Genomic DNA, 26,428 nt, shown 5'->3' with positions numbered 1-26,428 from the left:
CTCAGGACCCCTCCGAATGCAACCCATTGCAAAATCATAAACTACCGTATATATTCAAGTATAAGCCGACCCGAGTATAAGATATATAAACCCTACTAGCCTAGTTTCCAACAGACCTCACACCTCTGAGGATACCTGCCATAGATGTGGACAAAACGCCAGGAGAGAATGCTTCTGGGATATGGCTATACAGCCCGGAAAACTCACAGCAACACTCTGTTTCTTTATTTGTTTATTTACTACATTTATATCCCATCCTTCTCACCCCAAAGGGGGCTCAGTGGCTTACAAATAATATGTACATACAATGTATTGTATTATTAGCATAGCACAACATTAGCATTATATATTACTATATTGTACTATACTACTATACTGTAATATTATTAGTAATATTTCATGTAATATATAATCTGTAATTAACATTATATTGTATTATTAGTATTACTGTATATTGTATTATATTATAATATTATCAATATTATATGTATATACAATATATTAATTATTATTTTTATTGCTTTTGAGTAGACAAGTCCGTTATAACCTGGTCCATATATCTACACTGAAACTTGCCCTGTTTACTTTTTAGTTTGATTCCTGTTCAGATTTATCTTCCCTACCTGTTGTATCTATTTGATGTATGTCCTATTTGTAATAGACACTCCCTAAATCAGTTTTGATTATCGCCCAGATGTTATCCTATACTGGACCTTTAATGCCTGGATGATTGTTTAACATTTTAACTATGTCGATTTTAACTATGACTTGTTTAAATTGTTTTTAAATTGTGTTGTCTGATGTCTAAATTGTTATTTTATAATTTTATGTGATTATATTGGGCTTGTTCCCCATGTGAGCCGCCCTGACTCCCCAGCTGGGGAGATGGAGGCGGCATACAATAATAATAATAATAATAATTATTATTATTATTATTATTAATATTATTAATATCATTATATTATTATATACAATATTATATATACATATACAGTAGTCTCTCACTTATCCAATCTAAACGGGCCGGCAGAACCTTGGATAAGTAAATATCTAGGATAATAAGGAGGGATTAAGGAAAAGCCTATTAAACATCAAATTAGGTTATGATTTTACAAATTAAGCACCAAAACATCATGTTATACAACAAATTTGACAGAAAAAGTAGTTCAACATGCAGTAATGTTATTTTGAAATTACTGTACTTACGAATTTAGCCCCAAAATATCATGATATATTGAAAACTTTGACTAGAAAAATGCCTTAGATAATCCAGAACCTTGGATAAGCGAGTCTTGGATAAGTGAGACTCTACTGTATATTGTATTAGTAGTATTATAAGGTAGGTTTCCCCTGACGTTACGTCCAGTCATGTCTGACTCTTTTTAGTATTACTGTATATTGTATTATAGTATTATCAATATTATATGTATATACAATATATTAATTATTAATTTCATTGATATATATATATATATATATATATATATATATATATATATATATATATATATATAATATTACATTATTAGCATAGCATGTTACATCTAATCATGATGTCTAATACAGGAGTTGTAATCCAGTAACTACAAGGCCATATCAAATGACACGGTGGGCCGGATTTGGCACATTAATTTTGAGTTTGACACATGTGAACCTAGAAAATTACTAGAAGTGAATCACAGAGGAGCATACTGTATGCCTTCTTGGCCTATTTATTACATTTTTGTGGTTCTTTAAACAAGACAGAGGGGGGTTGTCGAAGAGATAAGAATCAAAAGAACTACAGGAGAAAATACCATATATACTCGAGTATAAGCCGGCCCGAATATAAGCCAAGGCACCTAATTTTAACATGAAAAACTGGGAAAACATTAACTCCAGTATAAGCCAAGGGTGGTAAATTCCAGAAATAAAAATAGATACCAATAAAATTACACTAATTGAGGCATCGGAAGGTGAAATGTTTTTGAATATTTACATAAAACTGTAATTTAAGATAAGACTGTCCAACTCTGATTAAATCATCATTTTCATCTTCTTCAATGTAAATGTGCTTATGTATCCTTTTAATAATAATAGAGTAAAATAATAAATGTTGTAAGACTAACAAATACAGTCAAATAATAAATGCAATAATAAACAGAGTAAAATAATAAATGTAATAACAATAATAATATCAGAGTGAAATAATAAATGTATCAATAGTAATAAAAATAGAGTAAAATAATAAATGTAATAAGACTAACAAATACAGTCAAATAATACATGCAATAAGAATTGGAATAAAATAATAAATGTAATAACAATAATATCAGAGTGAAATAATAAATGTATCAATAGTAATAAAAATAGAGTAAAATAATAAATGTAATAAGACTAACAAATACAGTCAAATAATAAATGCAATAATAAATAGAGTAAAATAATAAATGTAATAAAGATAATAATATCAGAGTGAAATAATAAATGTATTAATGGTAATAAAAATAGAGTAAAATAATAAATGTAATAAGACTAACAAATACAGTCAAATAATAAATGCAATAATAAATAGAGTAAAATAATAAATGTAATAATATCAGAGTGAAATAATAAATGTATGAATAGTTATAAAAATAGAGTAAAATAATAAATGTAATAAGACTAACAAATACAGTCAAATAATAAATGTAATAATAGAGTAAAATAATAAATGTCATAACAAGAATAATATCAGAGTGAAATAATAAATGTATCAATAGTAATAAAAATAGAATAAAATAAATTTAGTAAGACTAACAAATAGTCAAATAATAAATGCAATAATAAATAGAGTAAAATAATAAATGTAATAACAATAATAATATCAGAATGAAATAATAAATGTATCAATAGTAATAAAAATAGAGTAAAATAATAAATGTAATAATACCAGTAATAATAATACTCGAGTATAAGCCAACGTGAATATAAGCTAACCAGGACCCTCACCCGAGTATATGCCGAGGGGGGGCTTTTTCAGTCCTAAAACAGGGCTGAAAAACTAGGCTTATACTCGAGTATATACAATAGGTTTGTTTACAATGCAAGCAGCACTAATTGATCACTAGGAAGAGAGGAAAGGGAGCGGAGAAGGAGCAAGGAGAAGGGATTGTGTGCCTGCAGTTCGAAGCAGTGCTTGTGAGAAAAGAGAAGGCTCCCCCGGGGGGTGTGGAAGCGGTGCTGTTTCTACTACGGCTAGGAAAGGAGAGAGATAGAGACCACCCAGTGGAAGCAGCGCTAGCTACGGCTAGAAGGAGCAAGAGAGCGGCAGCATCCGCAGGAAAACGGCTACCTGTGCTGGCCGGCACTTACCCACACCCATCTTTAACAGTTGCTCTAAAGGGAAAAAACAAAGAAGCAAGAATGCAACAAGGCAGCAGAGGAGAACAAAACACACGGTTAGCATCAGCGGCTGGCACGGCCTCCCCGGGTGCTCTCCCAACAACCATAGCCAGGTAGAAAGTGGGTCCTCAATGGGCAAATTTGGGCCGTCTTGGTGTTTTGGACTTCAACTCCCAGAATTCCTAACAGCCTCAGGCCCCTTCCTTTTCCCCCTCCGCCGCTTAAGCGGCGGAGGGGGAAAAGGAAGGGGCCTGAGGCTGTTAGGAATTCTGGGAGTTGAAGTCCAAAACACCCGGACAGCCCAAATTTGCCCATACCTGGTCTACAATTTTTTTGTTTTGTTTGCAAAAATTTTAGCAAACATGTTGAACTCTGCCCTCCCTTCAGGAGGAGAAAAGGACATAAACGCATTTCCTTCTGCCCCCCCAAAAAAGCACTGACCTTGCTCTCTCTTGAATTCGTTCTCGCTCATGAAGACAGGAGCCATAAGTTCCCCCACGGGAGGCTGGATGGAGACGTAGAACTGGCGGGTATGCGTGCTGAAGGGAGAAACAGACCATCTAAAATGAGCTGCTCACATAAGGACTCAAAGCAGATTACAATATACATATAAGGCAAGCATTCAATGCCTTTTGACACAATAAAAATATAATACAATACAACGGGCCGGGCTGTGGAGCAGCTGGTTAGTAGCCAGCTGCAATAAATCACTACTGACCAAGAGGTCATGAGATCAAAGCCTGGGTCAGATTGAGCTCCTGACCATTAATAGTCTAGCTCACTGCTGACCTATGCAGCCCAAAAGACAGTTGCATCTGTCAAGTAGAAAATTTAGGTACCGCTTTATGCGGGGAGGCTAATTTAAGTAATTTAAAAGGTAAAGGTTTCCCCTGACGTTAAGTCCAGTCATGTCCACAGATACACACATGGACATGTATTTCTATCAGTAGGTAAAGTTAAACGTTTTCCCCTGACGTTAAGTCCAGTTGTGACTGACTCTGGGCGTTGCTGCTCATCTCCATTTCTAAGCCGAAGAGCCGGCGTTGTCCGTAGACACCTCCAAGGTCATGACTGCATGGAGCGCCGTTAAGTAATTTACAACACCATAAAAATGCCAGCAGCGTGTGGAAAGGAATGAGGAAGTACTACCATCAAAAACTCAGTGTCACAGTGGACAATGAAGCGGCAGCTCCCCGTGTCAGGAATCGAGCATACCCCCAGGAACGGCTTTATGCGGGAGGCTAATTTAACTAATTTACAACACCATAAAACTGCCAGCAAAACAGAGGAAAGGAATGAGGAAGCACAGCCACTAGTGGACAGTGAAGCAACAGCTCCCCCTGTGGCTGGAATCGTGAAGCTGGAAAAATGTTAAATTCCTCTGTGTCTGTCTATACTGTATGTTGTTTGTCTGTTGGCATTGAATGTTTGCCATATATTTGTTAATTGTAATCCGCCCTGAGTCCCCTTCGGGGTGAGAAGGGCGGAATATAAATACTGTAAATAAATAATAAATAAATAAATTGTCTCTGTCTCTGTCTATATGTCGTATGTCTAATGGCATTGGTTGGTTGTCATGTACCGTATATACTTGAGTATAAGCTGACACAAATATAAGCCGAGGCATCTAATTTTACCACAAAAAAACTGGGAAATCATTGACTCAAGTATAAGCCAAGGGTGGGAAATTTCAGAAATAAAAATAGATACCAAAAATTACATTAATTGAGACATCCGTAGGTTAATGTTTTTGAGTATTTACATCAAGCTCTAATTTAAGATAAGACTGTCTAACTCTGATTAAATCATTATTCTCATCTTCTTCAATGTAAATGTGCTTATGTATCCTTTTAATAACAATAGAGTAAAATAATACATGTAGTAATAATAATAAATACAGGAAAATAATACGAGTAATAATAAATAGAGTAAAATAATAAATGCAATAATAATATCAGAGTGAAATAATAAATGTATTATTAATAATAATAATAAAAATAGAGTAAAATAAATGTAATAGTAGCAACAATAACAGAGAAAAATAATAAATGTAATAATACCAATAGTAATAGAGAAAAATAATAAATGTACCATATATTCTCGAGTATAAGCTGACCCAAATATAAGCCAACCAGGACCCTCACCCGAGTATAAGCCAAGGGGGGCTTTTTCAGTCTTAAAAAAAGGGCTGAAAAAATAGGCTTATACTCACTCATTGTAATCTCATCCCTTTCAGGGTGAGAAGGGCAGAATATAAATGAATGAATGAATGAATGAATAAATAAATAAATGTGTATCTGTGCAAGTTAGGAACATACCACAACTGGAAGCTGGCGGCTTGGGTGGAGTCGCAAAAGTCTATACCCATAACCACATTGACCGTTTCACCGGGTGGTAAAGTCTCTGCAAAGCCCAAGAGAAAAAGCATCCAGTTTGATGTCAAAGTACATGTCTTGATACCATATATGTCTAGTTTTGGAGGTAATTTTACTCTTGACATTGCATGAATACTATCCCAAACTGAGTTGAATTCCAAAACACCTAGAGGGCTGAAGTTTGCTCATGTCTGAGATAGATAGATATATAGATAGAATAAAAGACATCTTCCTCCTGAACCCCCAAGACACCAAAAGAGACACATAAACCTTACCAATTTCCTGGAACTCCTGAACCCGCATGCCTGAGAGCAGCTTGGGCTCGCTGACACGGATGTTCTTCACCTCGGCTGCCGTGTTGTTGGAGATCTGGATTTGGACGGCCACCATCCGGGAGTCGGGAGGAAACGGTTGCCGGCTAAAGTAATACTCCACCGAGAGTCCTTCCCCGGTCATGCGGTGCAGAAGCTCGTATGTCTTCACTGCCCCAAACACAGGGCTGATAATCTAAGAAGCAAGAAGAGGATGCATAAGAATAACCAAACACCAAAGAAGCTACAGTAGCGGCTGAGGGGGAAAGGAAGGGGCCCGAGGCTGTTAGGAATGGTGGGAGTTGGAGTCCAAAACACCTGGAGGGCCCAAGTTTGACCATGCCTGTTATGTTAATGTGGGATTTGTGTATTGGTATTGTTTAAATGAAATTTGTGTCTTGCCTGTATTGCATACTGATTGCATCATCCAGTGTGTAACATAGTCTGGAAAGAGTTAATTACTAAGAAGCTGTGATGTCCTTGATGTGTGGCTGGAATCAGGGAGTGTCCAGACACAAGTGTGTGTGCATTGCTGATTGCATCAGATCTGTTCAGTTCAGTTCTGAGTTAAGTGCTGTCTGCTTAGAGTGAGAGTCAAGTCCTGTGTTTGTCTGCAAGTCTGTCTTGATTATTACTGCTTTCAGTAAAACTTGTATATAGTTTTACCAGCGTCTCTGATGTCTCTTCGTTCTGCATTCCACTGACTCCATCCAACTACTGCTGCACTGCAAAATACTCTGACATTTGGTTATGGGCCCAGATCCCAGTATCCTAGACTGGCCCTGATTCCAGACTAGACTGGAGTTTGGAGTGGAGAGAAAGTTGGAGCTGCGAGTGTGACCAGAGACAGGACCCGCTGTTTTGGTGAGCCTGCTTGAGTGTGAATCTGGTGTGTCTTCTGACATGTTATAGACACTCCTTGTTGGGGTCCATTTCGTACTGCATATAATAGTAATAGTAATAATAAGAATAATAATAACAACACTTTATTTACATTCCGCCCTTCTCCCCAAGGGGACTCAGAGTGGATTATAGTATATAAACAGATACAGCCAAACATTCAATGCCTTGTTACAATACAATGACACACATACACAGATAAAGGCAAAGGCTTCTCCTTTCATTCCTGGTTCTGGAGATAATGCTCATCTCTGGTTCTGGGAGAAGTACTCTTCTCTATTTCCAAACCAAGGAGCCTGTGTTGTCACCCGCTACTCGTGTGGCTGCTATGACTGCTTGGAGCATTTTTTTGCCTTTCCCACCAAAGCAGTATCTATTTATCTACTCACATTTGCATGTTTTCAAGCTGCTAGGTTACCGCAAGCCCCAACCCTTTTGAGTTTTAGAAAAGCCTTAAAAACATGGCTATGTGCTCAGGCTTTTAACAAATAAAAGACAAAGACGACCCAGACTGATGTATGGATAAAGCACGAGGATATTGGATGAACGGATTTTAACCATATGTTTTATATTTTACACTGTATTTAACTATTTGTGATAGATTTTATATGCTGTTTGTTATAATGATGTGTCGGCATTGAATTGTTGCCAATTGTACGCCGCCCTGAGTCCCTTCAGGTGAGAAGGGTGGGATAGAAATATTGGAAATAAGTAAATAAATAGGTTGGCAGGAGCTAGGGCTAACAGCAGGAGCTCACCCCATCCTGCAGATTCGCACTGCCAACCTTCAGGTCAGCAGTTCAGCAGCACAAGAGCTTAACCCATCACGCCACATAACTAGTATTAAATACAATTAGAAGCAAGTCCCTACATACCTTCCTATTTGTAACCGGGATGCAATCATTCAGCACTATATCTGAATGGCATTCCTCAATACAACTATGACTAAAATGTCTTCTCAGAAGGGAAAAGAACACAACTCTGCAAGGAGCCTTAGAATTAAGAAAGTTTAGCTTTCCTAAGAAGGAAAGACGCTTTTCTCCAAGATAAGAGCTTTCCTCTGCCAAGGGTACACCAGATATGTCTTATTCTTCTCTTTAACTGATCAATCTCAGAGGATCACTGTAAGGATAAACGATGGGCAATAACTGCTACACAGGAAAGCTTAACATGTCAGACTAACAATTCAAATAACTGAAGGTCACTTACAGCAGCAGCCAACGTGGTATCAGTCAATGTGAGGCCCTCAAGGTCAGTCACAAGGCTGGTAGAAACTATGGGGCTGGTGGTGACCGGCTGAGAGGGAGGAGGTGAAACTGGTGTAGAGAAGCAGGGAAGAAAGGGTTAAAAAGATTGCACTCTTGACTTCGTACCATGTGGGGAGCAACAAGTAAACAGTGAGAATATCATAACTTGTAAAGTAGAGAAGCAGACAAACCAGGCTGGAGAGAAATAGCCATGTAATAAAATAGTCTTCCAGGACCATGGACAGCGCCTATGCTCTGTGCATATGATCTATGAGAATCCCCAAACGGTAAGGCAAGACATAGAAATAGAAAACGGCTGCCGCTGAGGAAAAATAAATTACCAGACCCTGTAAATCATGGTTCAATAGTTTGAATAATCTACCTATTAACTACCAATTACTTGTATATACTCGAGTATATGCCGACCCGAATATGAGCCAAGGCACCTAATTTTACCACAAAAAAACCTGGGAAAACATTGACTACAGTATAAGCTAAGATACCAATAAAATTACATTAACTGAGGCATCAGTAGTTTAAATGTTTTTGAATCTTTACATCAAATTGTAAGTAATGTAATTTCAGGTACTTTGATATGGCCTAAGGGCTAATCAATAAAATGTTCTTCTTCTGTAATTTAAGATATGACTGTTTAACTCTGATTAAATCATTATTTTTGTCTTCTTCAATGTAAATGTGCTTATGTATCCTTTTAATAATAGAGTGAAATAATAAATGTAATAGCAATAATAATAAATAAGAGTAAAATAATAAATGTATTAATAATAAAAATAGAGTAAAATAATAAATGTAACAATACCAATAATAATAGAGAAAAATAATAAATATACCATATATACTTGAGTATAAGCCGACTCAAATATAAACCCACCAGGACCCTCACCTGAGTATAAGCCACTGAGGTTTTTATTCAGTCCTAAAAAAGGGCTGAAAAACTAGGCTTATACTCGAGTATATACAGTAATTCATTAATCGGGGTGCATCTGCACTATAGAATTATTGTCATTTGACCCCACTTTAACTACCATGGCTCAATGCTAAGGAATAATGGGAGTTGCAATTTTACAAAGTTGTTGTTTTTGTTGTTGTTGTTGTTATTGTTATTATTATTATTATTATTATTATTATTATTATTATTATTATACCCTGCTTTATTTCTCCCGAAGGAGACTCAAAGAAGCTTAACATAAAAGCATTAGCATACAATTTAAAATACAGAAATATGCAAACATTAAAACAGAATTAAATATAAACCATATTGAAAATTCACAGTTAAAATCCAATAAAATATATTCTAAGTTAAAAGCTTTTAGTTTTCTCTGCCAAAGAGTGATGCTGCCTCTCTAAATGACACATTCCTGGATTTCACGGCATGGAACCATGACATTTAAAATTCTCTCAAAGTGCGTTAATTCTACAGTGTGGATGCATCCTTAGTCTAGACAGCCAGTCACTCCCCTAGTAAGCTTAAACATAAGTATAAACTTAAGTATAAGTTTATACTTACGTTTCTTTATACTTATACTTAAGTATAAAGAAAGCCAGATAAACTTTATACTTTATATAAGTTTCTTTATACTTAAACTTAAGTATAAAGAAAGCCAGATAAACGGTGACAGTACAATTAAACACATTATAATGTTAAAACAGTTGAACAGTGGTTTTAAGATACATTAATAAAAATGTACAGCAGGACCTATCAAATACTCAATTTTCCAGTCTGGAGGAGTTTGGAAAAATTAAAAAAAGTTCAGAAGAAGAATCAGTGTCTGGACACTTACAGTCATCCAGATCCAGCAGGGAGATCTCCTTCGACCCTTTCTTGGGTGCTTTTGTAGCTGGCTTGCTGCTGGGATGCTGGAAAACAACACAAGATAAAAATATTATGGGGGAAAACAAGCATCTACTGCACTGATACAACCTTTATTTCAGTAACGGACTTTATATTCCCTTTATTTTTTCCAGAGCCTTCTTCGTCCCTTCCATCTTTCACTACAAGACAGGGTCTGCTCAGCATGCTTTTACATAGGGATTCTCTTAGTTTCAAGGGTCCCTGCATGTAATGCTATCATAGGAATATAGGAAGCAGCCAATACCAACCCAGGGCCCTCCCAGATAGGCCCTAGATCCCAGGTTTTTTGCTTTAAACTGGATTATATGAGTCCACACTGTCAGATAATCTGAGATAAACAGAAAACCTGGGATATAGGGCCTGTCTGGAAGGACCCTTAGTATTTGTTCATCCAGTCCAGTATGATTATTTCCTCTCCAAGCACTCAAACAGGGATTTTTCCCACATCCTCTGGTTAAAAATAAGAGTTAAATGTTACATGTTTTCACGCTTGGTTTATCAAAACCAATCAAACAATTGTCCATAGTAACAATAATACAGTAGAGTCTCACTTATCCAACATAAACGGGCTGGCAGAACGTTGGATAAGCGAATATATTGCATAATAAGGAGGCATTAAGGAAAAGCCTATTAAACATCAATTAGGTTATGATTTTACAAATTAAGCACCAAAACATCATGTCATACAACAAATTTGACAGAAAAAGTAGCTGAATACGCAGTAATGCTATGTAGTAATTACTGTATTTACGAATTTAGCACCAAAATATCACGATGTATTGAAAACATTGACTACAAAAATGCGTTGGATAATCCAGAATGTTGGATAAGCGACTGTTGGATAAGTGAGACTCTACTGTACTAGTAAAGTAAAGGTAAAGGTTTCCCCCTGATGTTAAGTCTAGTTGTGTCTGACTCTGGTGGTTGGTGCTCTAAACCGAAGAACCGGCGCTGTCCGTAGACACCCCCACAGTCATCTGGCCATAGGCATGACTACATGGAGCGCCATTACCTTCCTGCTGGAGCGGTACCTATTGATCTACTCACATTGGTATGTTTTTGAACTGCTAGGTTGGCAGAAGCTAGGGCTCACAATAATACTATGGAACATTGTTCGTGTGTTATAAGTGTAATTTCTTAATTGGGTCTACCACAAAAAACATGGAATTTTTTTTATTAAACTGTAAAAATATTGTTGTTACAGGATATCCTGCAGCAGCCCACTATATCATTGTTGGCTTGACATGGCATCAGCCCACTCACTGCTTTCTTCTTCTTGGCTTCCTTCTCTGGGGGAGATTCTTCTGCTTCGGACCCCGACTCAGACTCCGAGGAGCTGCTCTCCGTGAGGCTTCCCTCTTCGGATGAGGATTCTGAACCGCCTTTCCCTTCCTGCAGTGGCTGCTTTTTCTTGGTTTTTTCTTGCTCCCCCTCACTGGTATGATCAGAAAGAAAGAGATCCGGACTTAAGACATTTCTCTTTGGTGTCTCGGGTGGGAATATATTTTGGCAATTTGCAATAACATTACTGCCCAAAACTTTAGCAATTCATTTGAGGTACTACAGGTAAGAAGAGTCTGCAAGACTGGGAAAATCTAGTGTGCAAAAACATTCCTCGTGACAACACTTCTTTTCAGGCCTTATGATCTCTTAGTTTGAATCTGTGCGTATTGAAAAGGATCTGGTGGCACCTTTGAGGCTTACTGAAAAAAATGAAGTTGATAACAAAGCAAACTTAGGTCTAGGAAAACTTATGCTCCCAACTTCAGTCTCAAAGATGATGATGATAATGATGATGCAAGGGAGGGAGCAATATTATTATTATTATTATTATTATTATTATTATTATTATTATTATTATTATTATCATTGTATATACTGGAGTATAAGCCGACCCGAATATAAGCCGAGGCACCTAATTTTACCACAAAAAAACTGGGAAAACATTGACTCCAGTATAAGCCGAGATACCAATAAAATTACATTAATTGAGGCATCAGTAGTTTAAATGTTTTTGAATCTTTACATCAAACTGTAATTTAAGATATGACTATTCAACTCTGATTAAATCATTATTTTCATCTTCTTCAGTGTAAATTTGCTTATGTATCCTTTTAATAATAATAGAGTGAAATAATAATAAGTATTTTATTATACTGTTTTAAATGTATTTATTGGATTGTTTTAAATTGATTGTTTTAATTGCTATGTTTTATTTTTGTACTGTATACCGGCATTGAATTTGCCAGATTGTGAGCCACCCTGAGTCCCTTTGGGTGAGAAGGGCGGCATAGAAATGATGGAAATAAATAAATAATTAATAATAATAAATGTAATAATAATAATAAATGCAGTAAAATAAGAAATGTAATAATAGAGTAAAATAATAAATGTATTAATAATAATAGAGTAAAATAAATGTAAAAGTAGCAACATTAATAGAGTAAAATAATAAATGTAATAATAATAATTAATAGGGTAAAATAATAAATGTAACAATACCAATAATAATAGAGAAAAATAATAAATATACCACATATACTTGAGTATAAGCCGACCTGAATATAAGCCCACCAGGACCCTCACCTGAGTATAAACCGAGGAGGATTTTTTTCAATCCTAAAAAAGGGCTGAAAAACTAGGCTTCTACTCGAGTATATACAGTATTATTATTTTATACCCTTGCCACTATCTCCCATGGGGAGGGAGCAATATTATTATTGTTATTATTGATATTTTTGTGCCCCCACCACTATCTCCCATAGGGACTTGGGGTGGCTTAAAAATAGCACATACTGATGTCATAAAAAACCATAAAATGCAATATATCAACATTAAATTTAATAAAACATTTACATAAAACCACACATATAAAATTAAGACAAACAAATGAAATCAATAGTAGTAATTGATTAAAAAGTCCATGCAAACAGTTTAAATCCCAGCTGTAAACCAATCAAATCTATATATATAAAAGGGTAATGAAATTTCGGTCTAGGACAAAACAACAAAACTACACATCCCAGAATCTCTAAACTTGGCAGCACAACCCCTCATCCCTGCCTCTAGGTTCGTACAACAAAAAGAAAAGAAAAATAAAGTCCTAATTAGAGGGAGAGGAATAATTGTTTTTATCCAATTGCTGCCAGTTAGAAGGCTAAGCTCCGCCCACTTGGTCTCCTAGCAACCCACTCAGCCCAGGGGACAGGCAGAGTTAGCCTCACTTAGGCCTCTTCCACACTGCCTATAAAATACAGATTATCAGATTTGCACTGGATTATATGGCAGTGTAGACTCAAGGCCCTTCCACACAGCTATATAACCCATTTATAATGGACTTAATGTCAGGAGAAAACCTTTACCCTTACCTTTACCCTTTACCAATTCCTCAATACTTTATTTCCCATACCACCATAGTTCGCCACAGCAATGCGTGTGGATATAAAGTGCTAGAATAGTTGGGATGCTACAAGACTCCTTAGCAAGCCTTATGTTACCTACACAACCCTACTTGCAATTCTTTGCACATGGGATGGAACTAACAAGAAAGGTGGGTTTTTCCCCCCTCTCACTTCAACCCTAGTTGTGCCAACTCTACCTCCCAGCACTCTCCAGAGATCCTTTCCTTGGAGCCTCCTTTCTCTTCCTTTTCTTCTCTTCCTTCTCCTCCGACTGGTCTTCGCTCTCTTCCTCGTCCTCATCTTCCTCGTCCTCGTCTTCACTGCCGGATCCTGAGCCGCTCTCACTGCCGCTCTCACTTTCCGACCCACTCATTGTTTCAGGCTCTGGGGAAAAAAAGAGAAGATATGGGCAAACTTTGTCCCTCCCTTCAGGTCTTTTGGACTCCAACTCCCACCATTCCTAACAGCCTCAGGCCCTTTCCTTTTGCCCCTCAGCCGCTTAAGCGGCTGAGGGGCAAAAGGAAGGGGCCTGAGGCTGTTAGGAATGGTGGGAGTTGGCGTCCAAAACACCTGGAGGGCCTGTACCTCTTTAGTGTGGGAGGAGTTGGAGTCATGTCATTGTACTGAGCATGTTCAGACACAAGACTCCATTTTATTAGCAGTTTGAATCAGACCTCGGTGGAGCGGCTGAGGGGCAAAAGGAAGGGGCCTGAGGCTGTTAGGAATGGTAGGAGTTGAAGTCCAAAACACCTGGAGGGCGGGACAAAGGTTGTCCATGCTTTCTGAACCCAGGTGAACAGGTTACATCCCCGCCACCGTCTCTCACCACTATCCGCGGATTCCGTCGCCCCGGACTCCCCTTCCGAATCAGAATAGAACGGCTTCTCCACTTTCTCCTTCCTCTTCTCGCGACTGGTGCACTTGGTCCATTCTGGGACCTGGCCGGAGAAAAGCAGGAGTCACATATTCAATTGCAAGATACGAAGATATGAAGATTCAAGATACAAAGCAGAGGGCAACAGAGAGAGAACAGCACAGGTAAAGAAATCTGAGATCAGCTTTACACTTAGAGAGATTTCTGACATGGCGATCCCTTCTGTATAGAAGAAAAACAGCTACTGGAATGACATATAGCAATTTGTGGCAGGTTTAAATCATGTGCACATAGGAGGTAGGAGAACCAATGGGCATGTATTTTGCGAGCTGGATATGTTTAGCTTGGAGAAGAGAAGGTTAAGAGTGGACATAATACAGTAGAGTCTCACTTATCCAACATAAACGGGCCGGCAGAATGTTGGATAAGCGAATATGTTGGATAATAAGGAGGGATTAAGGAAAAGCCCATTAAACATCAAATTAGGTTATGATTTTACAAATTAAGCACCAAAACATCATGTTAGACAACAAATTTGCAGAAAAAGTAGTTCAATACACAGTAATGCTATGTAGTAATTACTGTATTTATGAATTTAGCACCAAAATATCACGATATATTGAAAGCATTGACTACAAAAATACGTTGGATAATCCAGAACGTTGGATAAGCGAGTGTTGGATAAGTGAGACTCTACTGTAGTTGTGTTTAAATATCTGAAAGGATGTCACATTGAAGATGGAGAAAGCTTGTTGACTGCTGCTCCAAAAGCTAAGCTTACAGCATTATCTCTATATATAAAAGAGGGATGCCATCAGGGCAGCGGACAAAACAACAAAACTACAGGCCCCCCAACCTCGAAATTTGACAACACAACCCATCATCCACGGCTCTAGGTTGATACAACAAAAAGAAAAGAAAAATAAAGTCCTAATTACAGGGACAGGAATAATAGGTTTTATCCAATTGCTGCCAGTTACAAGGCTAAGTTCCGCCCACTTGGTCTCCTAGCAACCTACTCAGCCCAGGGGACAGGCACAGTTGGACTTAATGTCAGGGGAAAACCTTTACCTTAACTACCACCAATTCCTCAATACTCTATTTCCCATACCACCATACTTCGCCACAGCAATGCATGGCCGGGCACAGCTAGTTGACTACTAAAAGGCAAACTGTGTTGAATAATACAGAACGTTGGATAAGCGAAGGTTGGATAAGCGAGACTCTACTGTATCTGATTTGAATTGAATTATATTTATTTATTATTACTACATTTATATCGTGCCCTTCTCACCCCGAAGGGGACTCAGAGCAGCTTACAAATTATATGTACATACAATATTTTATATTATTAGCATAGCACTACATTAGCATTATATATTACTATATTGTACTAAACCATTATACTGTATTATTATTAGTAATATTATATATAATATAATATGTATTTAATATTATATTGTATTATTTGTATTATATTGTAATACAATATTGTTATCAATATTATATGTATATAAAATATATCACATTGTTATTATATATTATTGTATATTATATGCAATATATATATATAATATATTATTAGCATAGCATGTTATTGGGAGGAGGGGCCCCACATGATGGCACAGGAAACAAGGCGGAACTGTCTTCCTGGCTCCCCCTCTTCGCTCTGGCCCAGAGCATCAGTATTATATGAGTCTACACTGCCATATAATCCAGTTCAAAGCAGATAATTTGCATTTTATATGTCAGTACAGAAGGAGCCCTAGCCAGTAGCTATGGCAAGAATATCAGCGGGTAAGTATTAGGGAATCATACTCAAGACAGCCAATTAGATTTGCAAATGCATAAAAACAAATTCCACAGCAAACTCACAACATTGTTTTTAGACAACAAACATGTGTGGTAGCAAACACTGCCTTCTACACTGCCATATAATCCAAATTATCAAGTAGATAATCCACATTGGATTATATGAGTCTACACTGCCATATAATCCAGTTCAAAGCAGATAATCTGGACTTTATATGGCAGTGTGGAAGAGGCCTTAGAAGACATATTCCTAGATATCGGAGTAAGTGAGAACGGAAACGGTCACTCTATAACAGCACTTGTGTATGAATTATGTGTATGTATAAAATAAACGCCTTTAGCCTGAATAAATCAGGCCAGCATTTGATTTTTTTTTAAACCAACATGCCTAACCAATCAATTACAGAAAAGTTGTAGCTTGAACCAGCACACAGGCCAAAACCAAACTGAAGAATCAGAGTACAGGAAAGAAACAGAGTTGAACATGAAGTGCAATGAGGACAGCAGAGGGAAAGAGCCACTGCACCCACAAACGTAACCTCTATTGGTTCGCCTAGCAGCCCAATATGGCTTTCCACAGGGAGAATGGACTCTTCCTAGGAAGGAAACAAAGGTAAGTGTGTGGGATTCTCATTGAACTAAAAAAGCAGCCCAATGCTTGTATCTTAATATAGACAACTGCTGAATCAGTCCTCTTAAAGGGATTTTAAAATGTTAATTCCCCACGCTCCACCCAGGAAACAAAATGTTGTATCTTGACGATGCCTAAAAGCAAAATTTGTCTTTTTTTTAGGGGGGGGGGCACCCATTTACCACCCGCTGTTGACGGAGGATGAACCAATACCTCCACATTTCGCACAGATGGGTCTGGGGCTTCGCTGGGCCAGTCGGGGAGCTCCTGGTAGCCAACAGCCTTGGCGTTGAGGAGGTGCGACAGGGAGCCCAGTTGGAAATGTTCACGTTCTGAAAGGAACAATCCATGATAAGTAAGGATATGATACAAAACCGGCCTCAGCTTCTCCCAAGGAGCCTTCTGCGGTTCCTTTTAGACTGCACTCTTCCTACCTTTGAAAGACGACTCCAAGATGGGGGCTGGCTTCTGCGCCAGGAAGAGCTTCTTGGCGTACTTGCTGAGGGCACCGCTCTTCTCCGTGGGCACAATGAGCTGGCGAATGAAGCGGGCACGGTCCCGGATGTCATAGTTCTGGTCGTACTTGGCGAGGTTCAGCACATACTGGGTCAGCAGCTTGCTCTATGGTAGACAACATCCATGCAAAGCAGGAGTAGGTTAAGAGTTGGGCACAAAACAAGAATCAACACTGATGATCTCTTATTGCAAAAAGAAATAGCTCCTCTTCTAGGGAAGGACTAGAGACTCCTCCTCTGGGTTGTTAAACAGAGGCTGAATGGCCATCTATTGGGAGTGTTTCGATTGGGTGTTCTTGCGTGGCAGAGGGTTGGGCTAGATGACCTTGTGGGGTCTCTTCCAACTCTATGATTCTATGAAATGTTTGCCTTAATTTGTCTATAATTCTCATTAAGTTCACCCAACATTAGCTAATAAGGGATTATATATGTTGTAGGCCATAACATCAGAAGGGTCAAAAATTCTGCAGAGTACCGGTGAGTTAGATAAATTTATAACACACATCTTCCAACTCTTTTACACACAAACTCACAATTAAACCATAGTTTGGATGCTTACTATTGACTAAGTCTGTATCCTCCTTACATCCTCAAAATGACTCAAATATTTATGCATTAGAATGTAAATAATAATAATAATATGCATTATAATACATCATACAGTCCTAAATGCTTGGGAAATATTCGACTTGTGATTCTGTCATAAATAATCCAGCATATATATCTTGTTTGCTGTGTCATACTCCATCTTTGTGTCAATAATAATAATAATAATAATAATAATAATAATAATAATAAATAGCTCAGCCATCTAGTGTCTTCAGCTTCAATTTTCTCTTGAGCTTGGAAAAATTACTTATTTGGACTACAAGCCCCAGAATCCTCCTGGTAACATAGCCACTCTTGCCCTAGAAAGTAGCTTTACTATTTTTAATTCTCAGTTCCAAAGATGAGAATTTCTTCGGAAGTCCTTATCCCAAACACTTGGAGAATCTCAGAAGTGGAGAGGAAGGTTATTAAAATATGTTTTTACCTAGCTCAAAGCAAGCATTCATGGTAAAATGGAAAAATCCACACATTATGTGTGGATATCTATGTTTTGATTATGTGTTTTAGCAGTGTTGTAACCTGCCTCGAACCATGAGGGGTGGGTAAAAAATAAAATTATTATTATTATTATTATTATTATTATTATTATTTGAAACACAACAAGATGAGTCCACAGCAGACACTCTGCTAGCTGTTGTATTGGATCCCATGTCGGACACTTCCCAAGTGTCTAGGACTATGTGATGTATCGGCAAATACTGTGTACATATCCCAGTAAGGTGGCCTTCTGCAGCTGGCAGGGGGTAAATTTGTCAGTGCCGATTGTGTTTAAGTGCAGGCCAAGGTCTTTAGGCACTGCACTGAGTGTGCCAATCACCACTGGGACCACCTTGACTGGCTTGTGCCAGAGTCTTTGTAATTCGATCTTTAAATCCTCATATTGTGTCAGCTTTTCCAGTTGTTTCTCCTCAATCCTGCTGTCACCTGGGATTGCAACATCGACAATCCTTATTATCATCATCATCATCATCATTTTTTCTTTGAACACCTGAGTGCAGAATAACAGTTTCAGTGGAATAAGAGATCTTGAACAGCATCATGTGCAAAAATCCAACCAGAAAAGGCACCCCAGAAAAGGCAAGGAACATAAAAGGACCTCACCTGCTTGGAGTTTGTCAGATAAAGCTTGGCAGCCAAGTTGATGACTTGCAGCTTCACAATGTCCTCTTCGCTCGTGAAGGACTTGGCCATCTTGCGCAGCACGTCTGGAGCAATCTTGGGCACGTGCTCACAATATTCGCCAATCAGCCATAAGATGCTTGCCCGGGCCATGGGTACCTGCAACACAAGGATGCTCTGCATCTCTGAGGCTCCCAGACCCTTTCTTATCTGTGGGAGAACCAACTCCTTCCAAACTCATGCCCCCACCTGGATGTTGTCGGTCAGCTTTGCCATATGTTTGATGATCTCGCTATGTTGAGACGGTTGCATCTGCAGGAGCTTCTTAATGACGACCACCGACTCAGCCACAACAAGCTCTAAGGAAGAGCGGCAGAAGGAAAAAGCAGAAGGATATAATCCTTATGAGGATTCTAATGGAACCAAGGTTTGCAAGGTTGTCACACCAACATCTTCCACCATCATTTTCAGGCTTCCTTGTTCCTCTGAGTTTGCCTGCAAACCTCACAGTAGCTTGGGGTTGGAAGAAAATGAATTTTCCCAGCAACAATATATTGGAAAGTTGCAATGTGAAACATTTGGGGGCAGCTTCATCTCGAATGAGTCATAAACTTTACAAAATACTGGCTTTGCTGGTATCGATCAACACAGTGGCCTGCGTTTTGTTATTCTTCTTGGAAGAATGGCTAGGAGAGCTATCATAATGACCCTCTGCACTTCAATTTTTTCTGCTATATCTCCATATATTATTATCTATTCAAAACAACCTCTTTTTCCTCATCTCTGCCTCATGCCACCGCATTTCCAAGCTTTCTAGCATTGATGCCCACCAGGTCCAGGCTCTTACCATCTCTGTTGGACAGCAGCTGGACGAGGCCGTTGAGACACGTGTCGCGCACTTTCCCAATATTGGTGGCACAACGACCAATGGCCTGGATGGTGGCCGCCACAAAGTCTTTATCCATGCTCCGGATGTAGGTCTGTGGGGGAAGCAGCCACAAGTAATTTGTTTATGTTCTGTAGGTATTAATAATCCATGCCAACCAAAAACACAGCCCCGTCACTAACATATTGCACTCCATTGTGTGTTTTCCCCATTGGGCTGTGCCATTACCTGGAACTCGCGCAGGATGGTAGAAATGTTGGTTTCATTTGCAAGATTGGTCAGAACTTCCAGCTGGAAGGAAAGCAGTGAGGGAGACATTACTGTTTATAGGTAACATAGCTTCACACCTGGCTAAAGCAAAGGGTAAAACTCTTTTCTGCATGGTAAAGGTAAAGATTTCCCTTTGACATTAAGTCCAGTCGTGCCCGACTCTGGGGGTTGGTGCTCATCTCCATTTTTAAGCCGAAGAGCCAGCATTGTCCACAGACACCTCCTAGGTCATGTGGCCACTGGCATGACTGCATGGAGCGCCCTTTTCTGCATACAAGACTATTTTACGTTGCCTAATGGTAAGGTTAGAAGATAATGCTAGGAATTAAAGGAAAGCCAAGCCTTGCTCCCATTTGACACGAAGCCGCAAACCTGAGGAAGATCATGTGGAACTGACACAGATGCTAAAATAATGGGCACTCGCAGTATTCTCAAGATGCCCTAGAAAACATGCACTAGGATGTTTGAACTTCCGACACACCTTGAGGATCTTGATCTGGGTGGGATCCGTTGATCTGATGTAGAAGCTTTTCAGGTACGGTTCAAACATGCCCTGCAGAGAGAGAAAGAAGAGAGGTCAGTTTTGCCAGAAGGCACAAAGGGGTTCCAGCCAGCCCTCATGAATAATAACAATTATTATTGTTATTATTATTATTATTATTATTATTATTATTGTTATTATTATTAACAATAATGATGGGTACACTGGGTGCCATGCCAAAAAATCTCAGCCGGCATTTGGAAACAATAGACATTGACAAAATTACGATTTGCCAACTGCAAAAGGCCACCCTACTGGGATCTGTATGCATCATCCGAAAATACATCACACAGTCCTAGACACTTGGGAAGTGTTCGACTTGTGATTTTGTGAAACGAAATCCAGCATATCTGTCTTGTTTGCTGTGTCATAATAAAGTAATAATAATAATATGTTGTTGTTGTTGTTATTGCTATTATTATTATAAATTTATGTGTTACTTTCCTCTCCTTGCAGCTCAAGGAAGGGTACAACATGGTTAAAGCACACAGGCACAACACTTGGGGTAGGGGCCCAGGACTCCCGTAAAAGTAAAAAAAAATGTGTATTAAAAAAATTGCATTTTTTTCAAACTGGGAAAACACCTCTTTAAGGAATTTCTAGCACAAACCTATGGTAAACATCCACTGGAAGTGGATGATCTAGCAATTTCTAGAGGGGTTTTCTGTCTATTATAATCTCTAGATCCTGGAGGCATTTCACCTCAGAGCCACACTGGAGGACATGGAAGACATCTTAAATCAAATGTATGAATAATCAAACCCATAATGGCCAAAACCACAAATGTGAAGGAATACACTGTACTTTGAAGGTATAGGCAGAGACCTAGGACTCGCATCTCCAAAACCCACATACTTGTGATCATGTGAAAAACAAAAATGAGAGACTCACCCTACGCTTAATAGACATGGTTGCCACATTCTGAAGGACCACGTACTGCACCTCACTGTCGTAAGAAAAAGAAACAATGAACCGTCAGCAAGAAATGCCTGTGAATTCACTGTCAGGAGGTCTAGCAATGGAGTCTGCCCTTAAAAAAGCTTTTGATAGACCTCAAAAACACAGCTGCGTTTCTAACAAAGGGTTGAATTATGATGTCCGATGTTTTTATATTTTTTATGTATTAATTTTGAAATGTAATTTTATGCTATGCATTGTTGTGTTTTTAGGGCTTGATTCCCATGCTAGCCACCCCAAGTACCTTCGGGGAGATGGGGGGGGGAGAGATATAAGAATAAAGTTATTATTATTGTTGTTGTTGTTGTTATTATTATTATTATTATTATTATTATTATTATTATTCAAAGCCACAGGTCAGGGTGAGCTCCCGCTGTTAGCCCTACCAACCTAGCAGTTCGAAAACATGCAAATGTGAGTAGATCAATAAGTACTGCTCTGGTGGGAAGGTAATGAAGGCACCCATGCTGCCATGCCGGCAACACAGCCAGGAGATATCTATGGACAAAACACTCCTCGGCTTGAAAATGGAACAAGAGCGCCTCCCCATGGCCAGAGTTGAGCATGAAAGGGGAGATGAAAGGTGAAGGCTTTACCTTTGTTCTGTGTATTTGTACGTCATTGTTATTCCACTGTTGTAAAGGCATCAAACGTTTGCCTATCTGTGTATGTTGTAATCCGCTCTGATAATATAAATAAATAATACAATATAAATATAACATAAATAAAGTGAATATTAAGTGCAGACCTGTGGCTCCTGAGGAGACGCACTAAAGCCTTAGCAATAACTCCGACTTCGGCTTTTGGGGCCAGGTGGAAATAAAGTTGGGCAACGGACATCACAACCTGCGGAAAGAAGGGGAAAATGGAAGGGCTGATATTAATAGGTGTTGACAAAAAGAGAACAGGATGGGAGAGAAAAGGATATCTGATAGCATTAGAAGCACAGTTCAGATATAGTAGGACACTGAAGATGCCCAGAATTCTGGAATGGAGACTCACCGCAGCATTGCGGCTTTGCAGCAGGGGTTTGGTGTTGCGCAAGAGGAGGCGGTGGTCAGGATCCATGACGTAAGGCTTGCGCTTCGCCAAGGATGCTTGCTCTGCTTTGTCGTCCTTGGAGTCTTCTTCTTCAGACCCATAAAAGGCTTTCTCCGCGCTCTCTTCCAGGAGAGACTCCTGACAGGCACAAAGGGGACATAGGAAGCACACAGTGTGTATATTATGATAATAATAGTATATAATAATAGTATATAATAATAGTTAATAATAATAATAATAGTAATAATAATAATGGTATATAATAATAATAGTTTGTGGCCAGGTTCTAAAGTAATTGGTGTGTTTTATGCTGTTATATATTTATTTTGTTTATATTGTTTTAATTCATGTGCTGTGTTTTTAACCTATATTTTGTTGGGCTCATCCCCATGTGAGCTGCCCCGAGTCCCATCGGGGAGATGGTGGTGGGATATAAGAATAAAGTTATTATAAAGTTATTATTATTAATAACTTTATTTTTATATCCCGCTTCCATCTTCCCGAAGGGACTCGGAGCGACTTACATGGAGACAAACCTGATCCAACAAAGATTAAAACCAAACACATATTAAAACGTATCTCAATAAAATCAACGACATTACAAGAAGACAATAATATAAAAACAGCATCAACAACAGCCAATAGTCTGAGCAGTAATGGGTACTGAAATTCAGGGGGAAGGGAATTGTGCAATAGAATTGTGGGCCGAAATTGGCCCATGCCTGCCCATCTCTTCACTCACATTCTGGTTGGGGCTGAGGAACTGGGTGCGGGCATAACGTGTCAGCATGTTGATGATCACCACCTGGCCCCACTCCTCCACGTCAATCAACAGGTTGCACAGCTTGCGGTAGTTCTTGTGGATGAGGTCAATGCGTTCTGGGCAGACTTCCTCAAAGGCCATCACGACACTGCCGGCCACCAGCTATGGAAAATGACAAGGAATGAAACAAGGGGAAAAATAAATCAATAAGGTGTGGGCAATGCATGACTCTTCATATTGCCTGATAGCATCATCCATCACTCTGAGAACACAGACAATGGTGAGACAAGGTGGACTTTACAATCTAGGCACGTCTTGAACTCCACGCTGCCCACATCTGACTTCAACTTCAAATCACAAAACACTGACTTTTTAAAACTATATATCTATATCTACTCTCTCTCTCTCTCTCTCTCTCTATATATATATATATATATATATATACTCGAGTATAAGCCTAGTCTTTCAGCCCTTTTTTTAAGACTGAAAAAGCCCCCCTTGGCTTATACTCGGGTGAGGGTCCTGGTTGGCTTATATTTGGGTCAGCTTATACTCGAGAATATATGGTACATTTATTATTTTCCTCTATTATTGTTGCTACTATTACATTTATTTTACTCTTTTTATTATCATTAATAATACATTTATTATTTCACTCTGATCTTATTATTATTGCATTTATTATTTTACTCTATTTATTATTACTTGTATTATTTTCCTGTATTTATTATTATTACATGTATTATTTTACTCTATTTTTAAAAGGATACATAAGCACATTTACATTGAAGAAGATGAGAATGATGATTTGATCAGAGTTGGACAGTCTTATCTTAAATTTGAGCTTTATGTAAATATTCAAAAACATTTAACCTACTGATGCCTCAATTAATGTAATTTTATTGGTATCTATTTTTATTTCTGAAATTTACCACCCTCGTCTTATACTGGAGTCAATGTTTTCCCAGTTTTTTGTGGTAAAATTAGGTGCTTTGGCTTATATTCGGGTCAGCTTATTCTCGAGTATATACGGTATATAATTCCCACCATTCTGAAAACCCTGAGAAAAACAAATTATACTCACTGTTGTCTTATCTGCCAGCAACTTCTCTATTACTTCTATTAACTGGTCCTTCTGGTCTGAGTCAAGGCTGAAAAGAGGGACAAAAATCACGATATGGGTGATGTCATTATTATAATTGTATTGTCATTATTTTAAGTTGATTCTATTGTTGTAAAACTGGCCATTTCATGAATCAATTCCATTCTTGTTGGAAAGACAAGAAGTTTTTTTGCATCGCAGCCGAAGTATCCTCTATGTCAAAAAAACCCTAAATATCAATTGACAAGCAGCTCTGTTGGAAAAAAAACAAAACAAAAACAGGAACTGCCAGCTGCCACCAAGATTCAGGTCCCATCTACACTGTCATACCAAATCCAGGTTATCTGATTAGAACTGGATTATATGGCAGTGTAGACTCATATAATCCAGTTCAAAACAGATAATGTGGATTATCTGCTTTGATAAATCTGTTATTATATCTCAGTGGAAGGGGCTTCAGAGAATCACAATCACTACTGGTGTCTTCATTGCTCATAGGCTGTTCTTGCCTTGTTTTGAGACCAGCTTATCCCTATCAGTGGCAACCAGCTGGTTGGGAAGCTGCTGTAGAGCCACTATCGCTCAAAGACATGCTAAGGCTTACTAAATGCATTAAAAGTCTCTACTTTTGAGAGTGTTTTATCCTCCTGGCAGCAACATAATGCAGGTTTTTTTTTGCAATGCTACTGACTGGTTGGGGCACCAGGATAGGAATAAAAAGATGCAGCTGAAAATCCCCAGAGTCATGCCACGTAATGCTATGATTTAAAACTGAACACTTTGTGGTTGATTGAGATAAAAGGACAAAGAAGCCTTTTTCTCAGTTAAACTATGACATTTGTTATCTTACGATGCGGTGAATGCCTCCAGCTGGTGGAGTCCAAAAGATGATAATTCAAATATATGGAGATAAGGCTGTCATCAGCAATGAGTTCTACGGTTATGCACTCTCTCCTGGAGATAGCAATATATGCACATGACATTTTCCTTCTATATTTGCACTTAAAAAAAGACACTCGAGATGCTGTAACTGTCATTAAAAACCTAAGTAAATTGCAAACCACTAAAATCACACAACAATCCACAGAGATCAAAAGAATTTTTAAAGACAGCTTGAAGAGACGTGTTTTCCCATCTTGGCTAAAAGAAGTAAGAGTGAGAAAACAATGAAACTTTGTGTGCATTGCATCAGAGAAAGTCTTCTCTTGCTCACTCAACAAGCTGTGCCAGCTGAAGGTTTCCAGAATTTGTAGCTTTTGCAAGTTCAAAGCAGATATCTTCTTAGGTCCCTTCTACACTGCCATATAATCCACATTATCCAAGTTTATAATCCAAATTATCTGTTTTGAACTGGATTATATAGGTCTGCACTGCCAGTTCAAAGCAAATTATCTGAATTTTTTATGGAAGTGTTGAAGAGGTTATATGGCTGTGTGGCCCTTCCACACAGCCATATAACCCAGAATATCAAGGTAGAAGATCCCACAGTATCTGAGTCCACGCTGTCATATATTCCAGTTCAAAGCAGATAATGTGGGATTTTATTCAACTGTGTGGAAGGGGCCCAAGTTATAAATGGGATTAAAAAAACCAGAAAGGACATGGGCTGCTCTGAGTTTTCCGGGCTGTATGGCCATGTTCCAGAAGCATTCTCTCCTGCCCACATCTACGGCAGGAATCCTCAGAGGTTGTGAGGTCTGTTGGACAGTGAATCAGTTCAGTAAATAAAGAACAACAGAGGAATTCCAGAAATGAAACAATCAGGGACAGGCAACACCTCCCAACAAAGGATTCCCCCAGGCAGAAAGGAGCCAAGCTTTGAAGCTGCAAAGCTTTTC

General features: G+C 38.5%; 1 protein-coding gene across 7 annotated transcripts in view; it reads right to left on the bottom strand.

The window, feature by feature from the left end:
- Positions 1-26,428, bottom strand: part of ap3b2 (adaptor related protein complex 3 subunit beta 2) — a 45,157-nt gene that overhangs the window by 6,482 nt on the left and 12,247 nt on the right. For 2 of the 7 annotated variants that reach the window (XM_062963475.1, XM_062963472.1), the window contains exons 6-27: positions 24,573-24,639; positions 23,468-23,650; positions 22,687-22,863; positions 22,433-22,530; positions 21,619-21,673; positions 20,668-20,739; positions 20,145-20,207; positions 19,878-20,010; positions 19,280-19,389; positions 19,013-19,189; positions 17,222-17,408; positions 17,001-17,119; positions 16,696-16,752; positions 14,297-14,408; positions 13,668-13,854; positions 11,333-11,504; positions 9,999-10,074; positions 8,159-8,265; positions 6,014-6,245; positions 5,682-5,766; positions 3,805-3,902; positions 3,334-3,357 (exon numbers count right to left, since the gene is read on the bottom strand). In XM_062963475.1, the coding sequence (XP_062819545.1) occupies positions 3,334-3,357; positions 3,805-3,902; positions 5,682-5,766; positions 6,014-6,245; positions 8,159-8,265; positions 9,999-10,074; positions 11,333-11,504; positions 13,668-13,854; positions 14,297-14,408; positions 16,696-16,752; positions 17,001-17,119; positions 17,222-17,408; positions 19,013-19,189; positions 19,280-19,389; positions 19,878-20,010; positions 20,145-20,207; positions 20,668-20,739; positions 21,619-21,673; positions 22,433-22,530; positions 22,687-22,863; positions 23,468-23,650; positions 24,573-24,639 (2,591 nt within the window). The remainder of the gene's footprint in view (positions 1-3,333; positions 3,358-3,804; positions 3,903-5,681; positions 5,767-6,013; positions 6,246-8,158; positions 8,266-9,998; positions 10,075-11,332; positions 11,505-13,667; positions 13,855-14,296; positions 14,409-16,695; positions 16,753-17,000; positions 17,120-17,221; positions 17,409-19,012; positions 19,190-19,279; positions 19,390-19,877; positions 20,011-20,144; positions 20,208-20,667; positions 20,740-21,618; positions 21,674-22,432; positions 22,531-22,686; positions 22,864-23,467; positions 23,651-24,572; positions 24,640-26,428) is intronic. The other 5 variants (XM_062963478.1, XM_062963473.1, XM_062963476.1 and 2 more) reach the window with 3 other exon arrangements.

Source organism: Anolis carolinensis, unplaced genomic scaffold (genome assembly GCF_035594765.1).
Source record: "Anolis carolinensis isolate JA03-04 unplaced genomic scaffold, rAnoCar3.1.pri scaffold_11, whole genome shotgun sequence".
Classification (NCBI taxonomy): domain Eukaryota; kingdom Metazoa; phylum Chordata; class Lepidosauria; order Squamata; family Dactyloidae; genus Anolis; species Anolis carolinensis.
The sequence above is the reverse complement of the archived record's forward strand: the minus strand, read 5'-3'. Positions and strand labels throughout refer to the sequence as shown.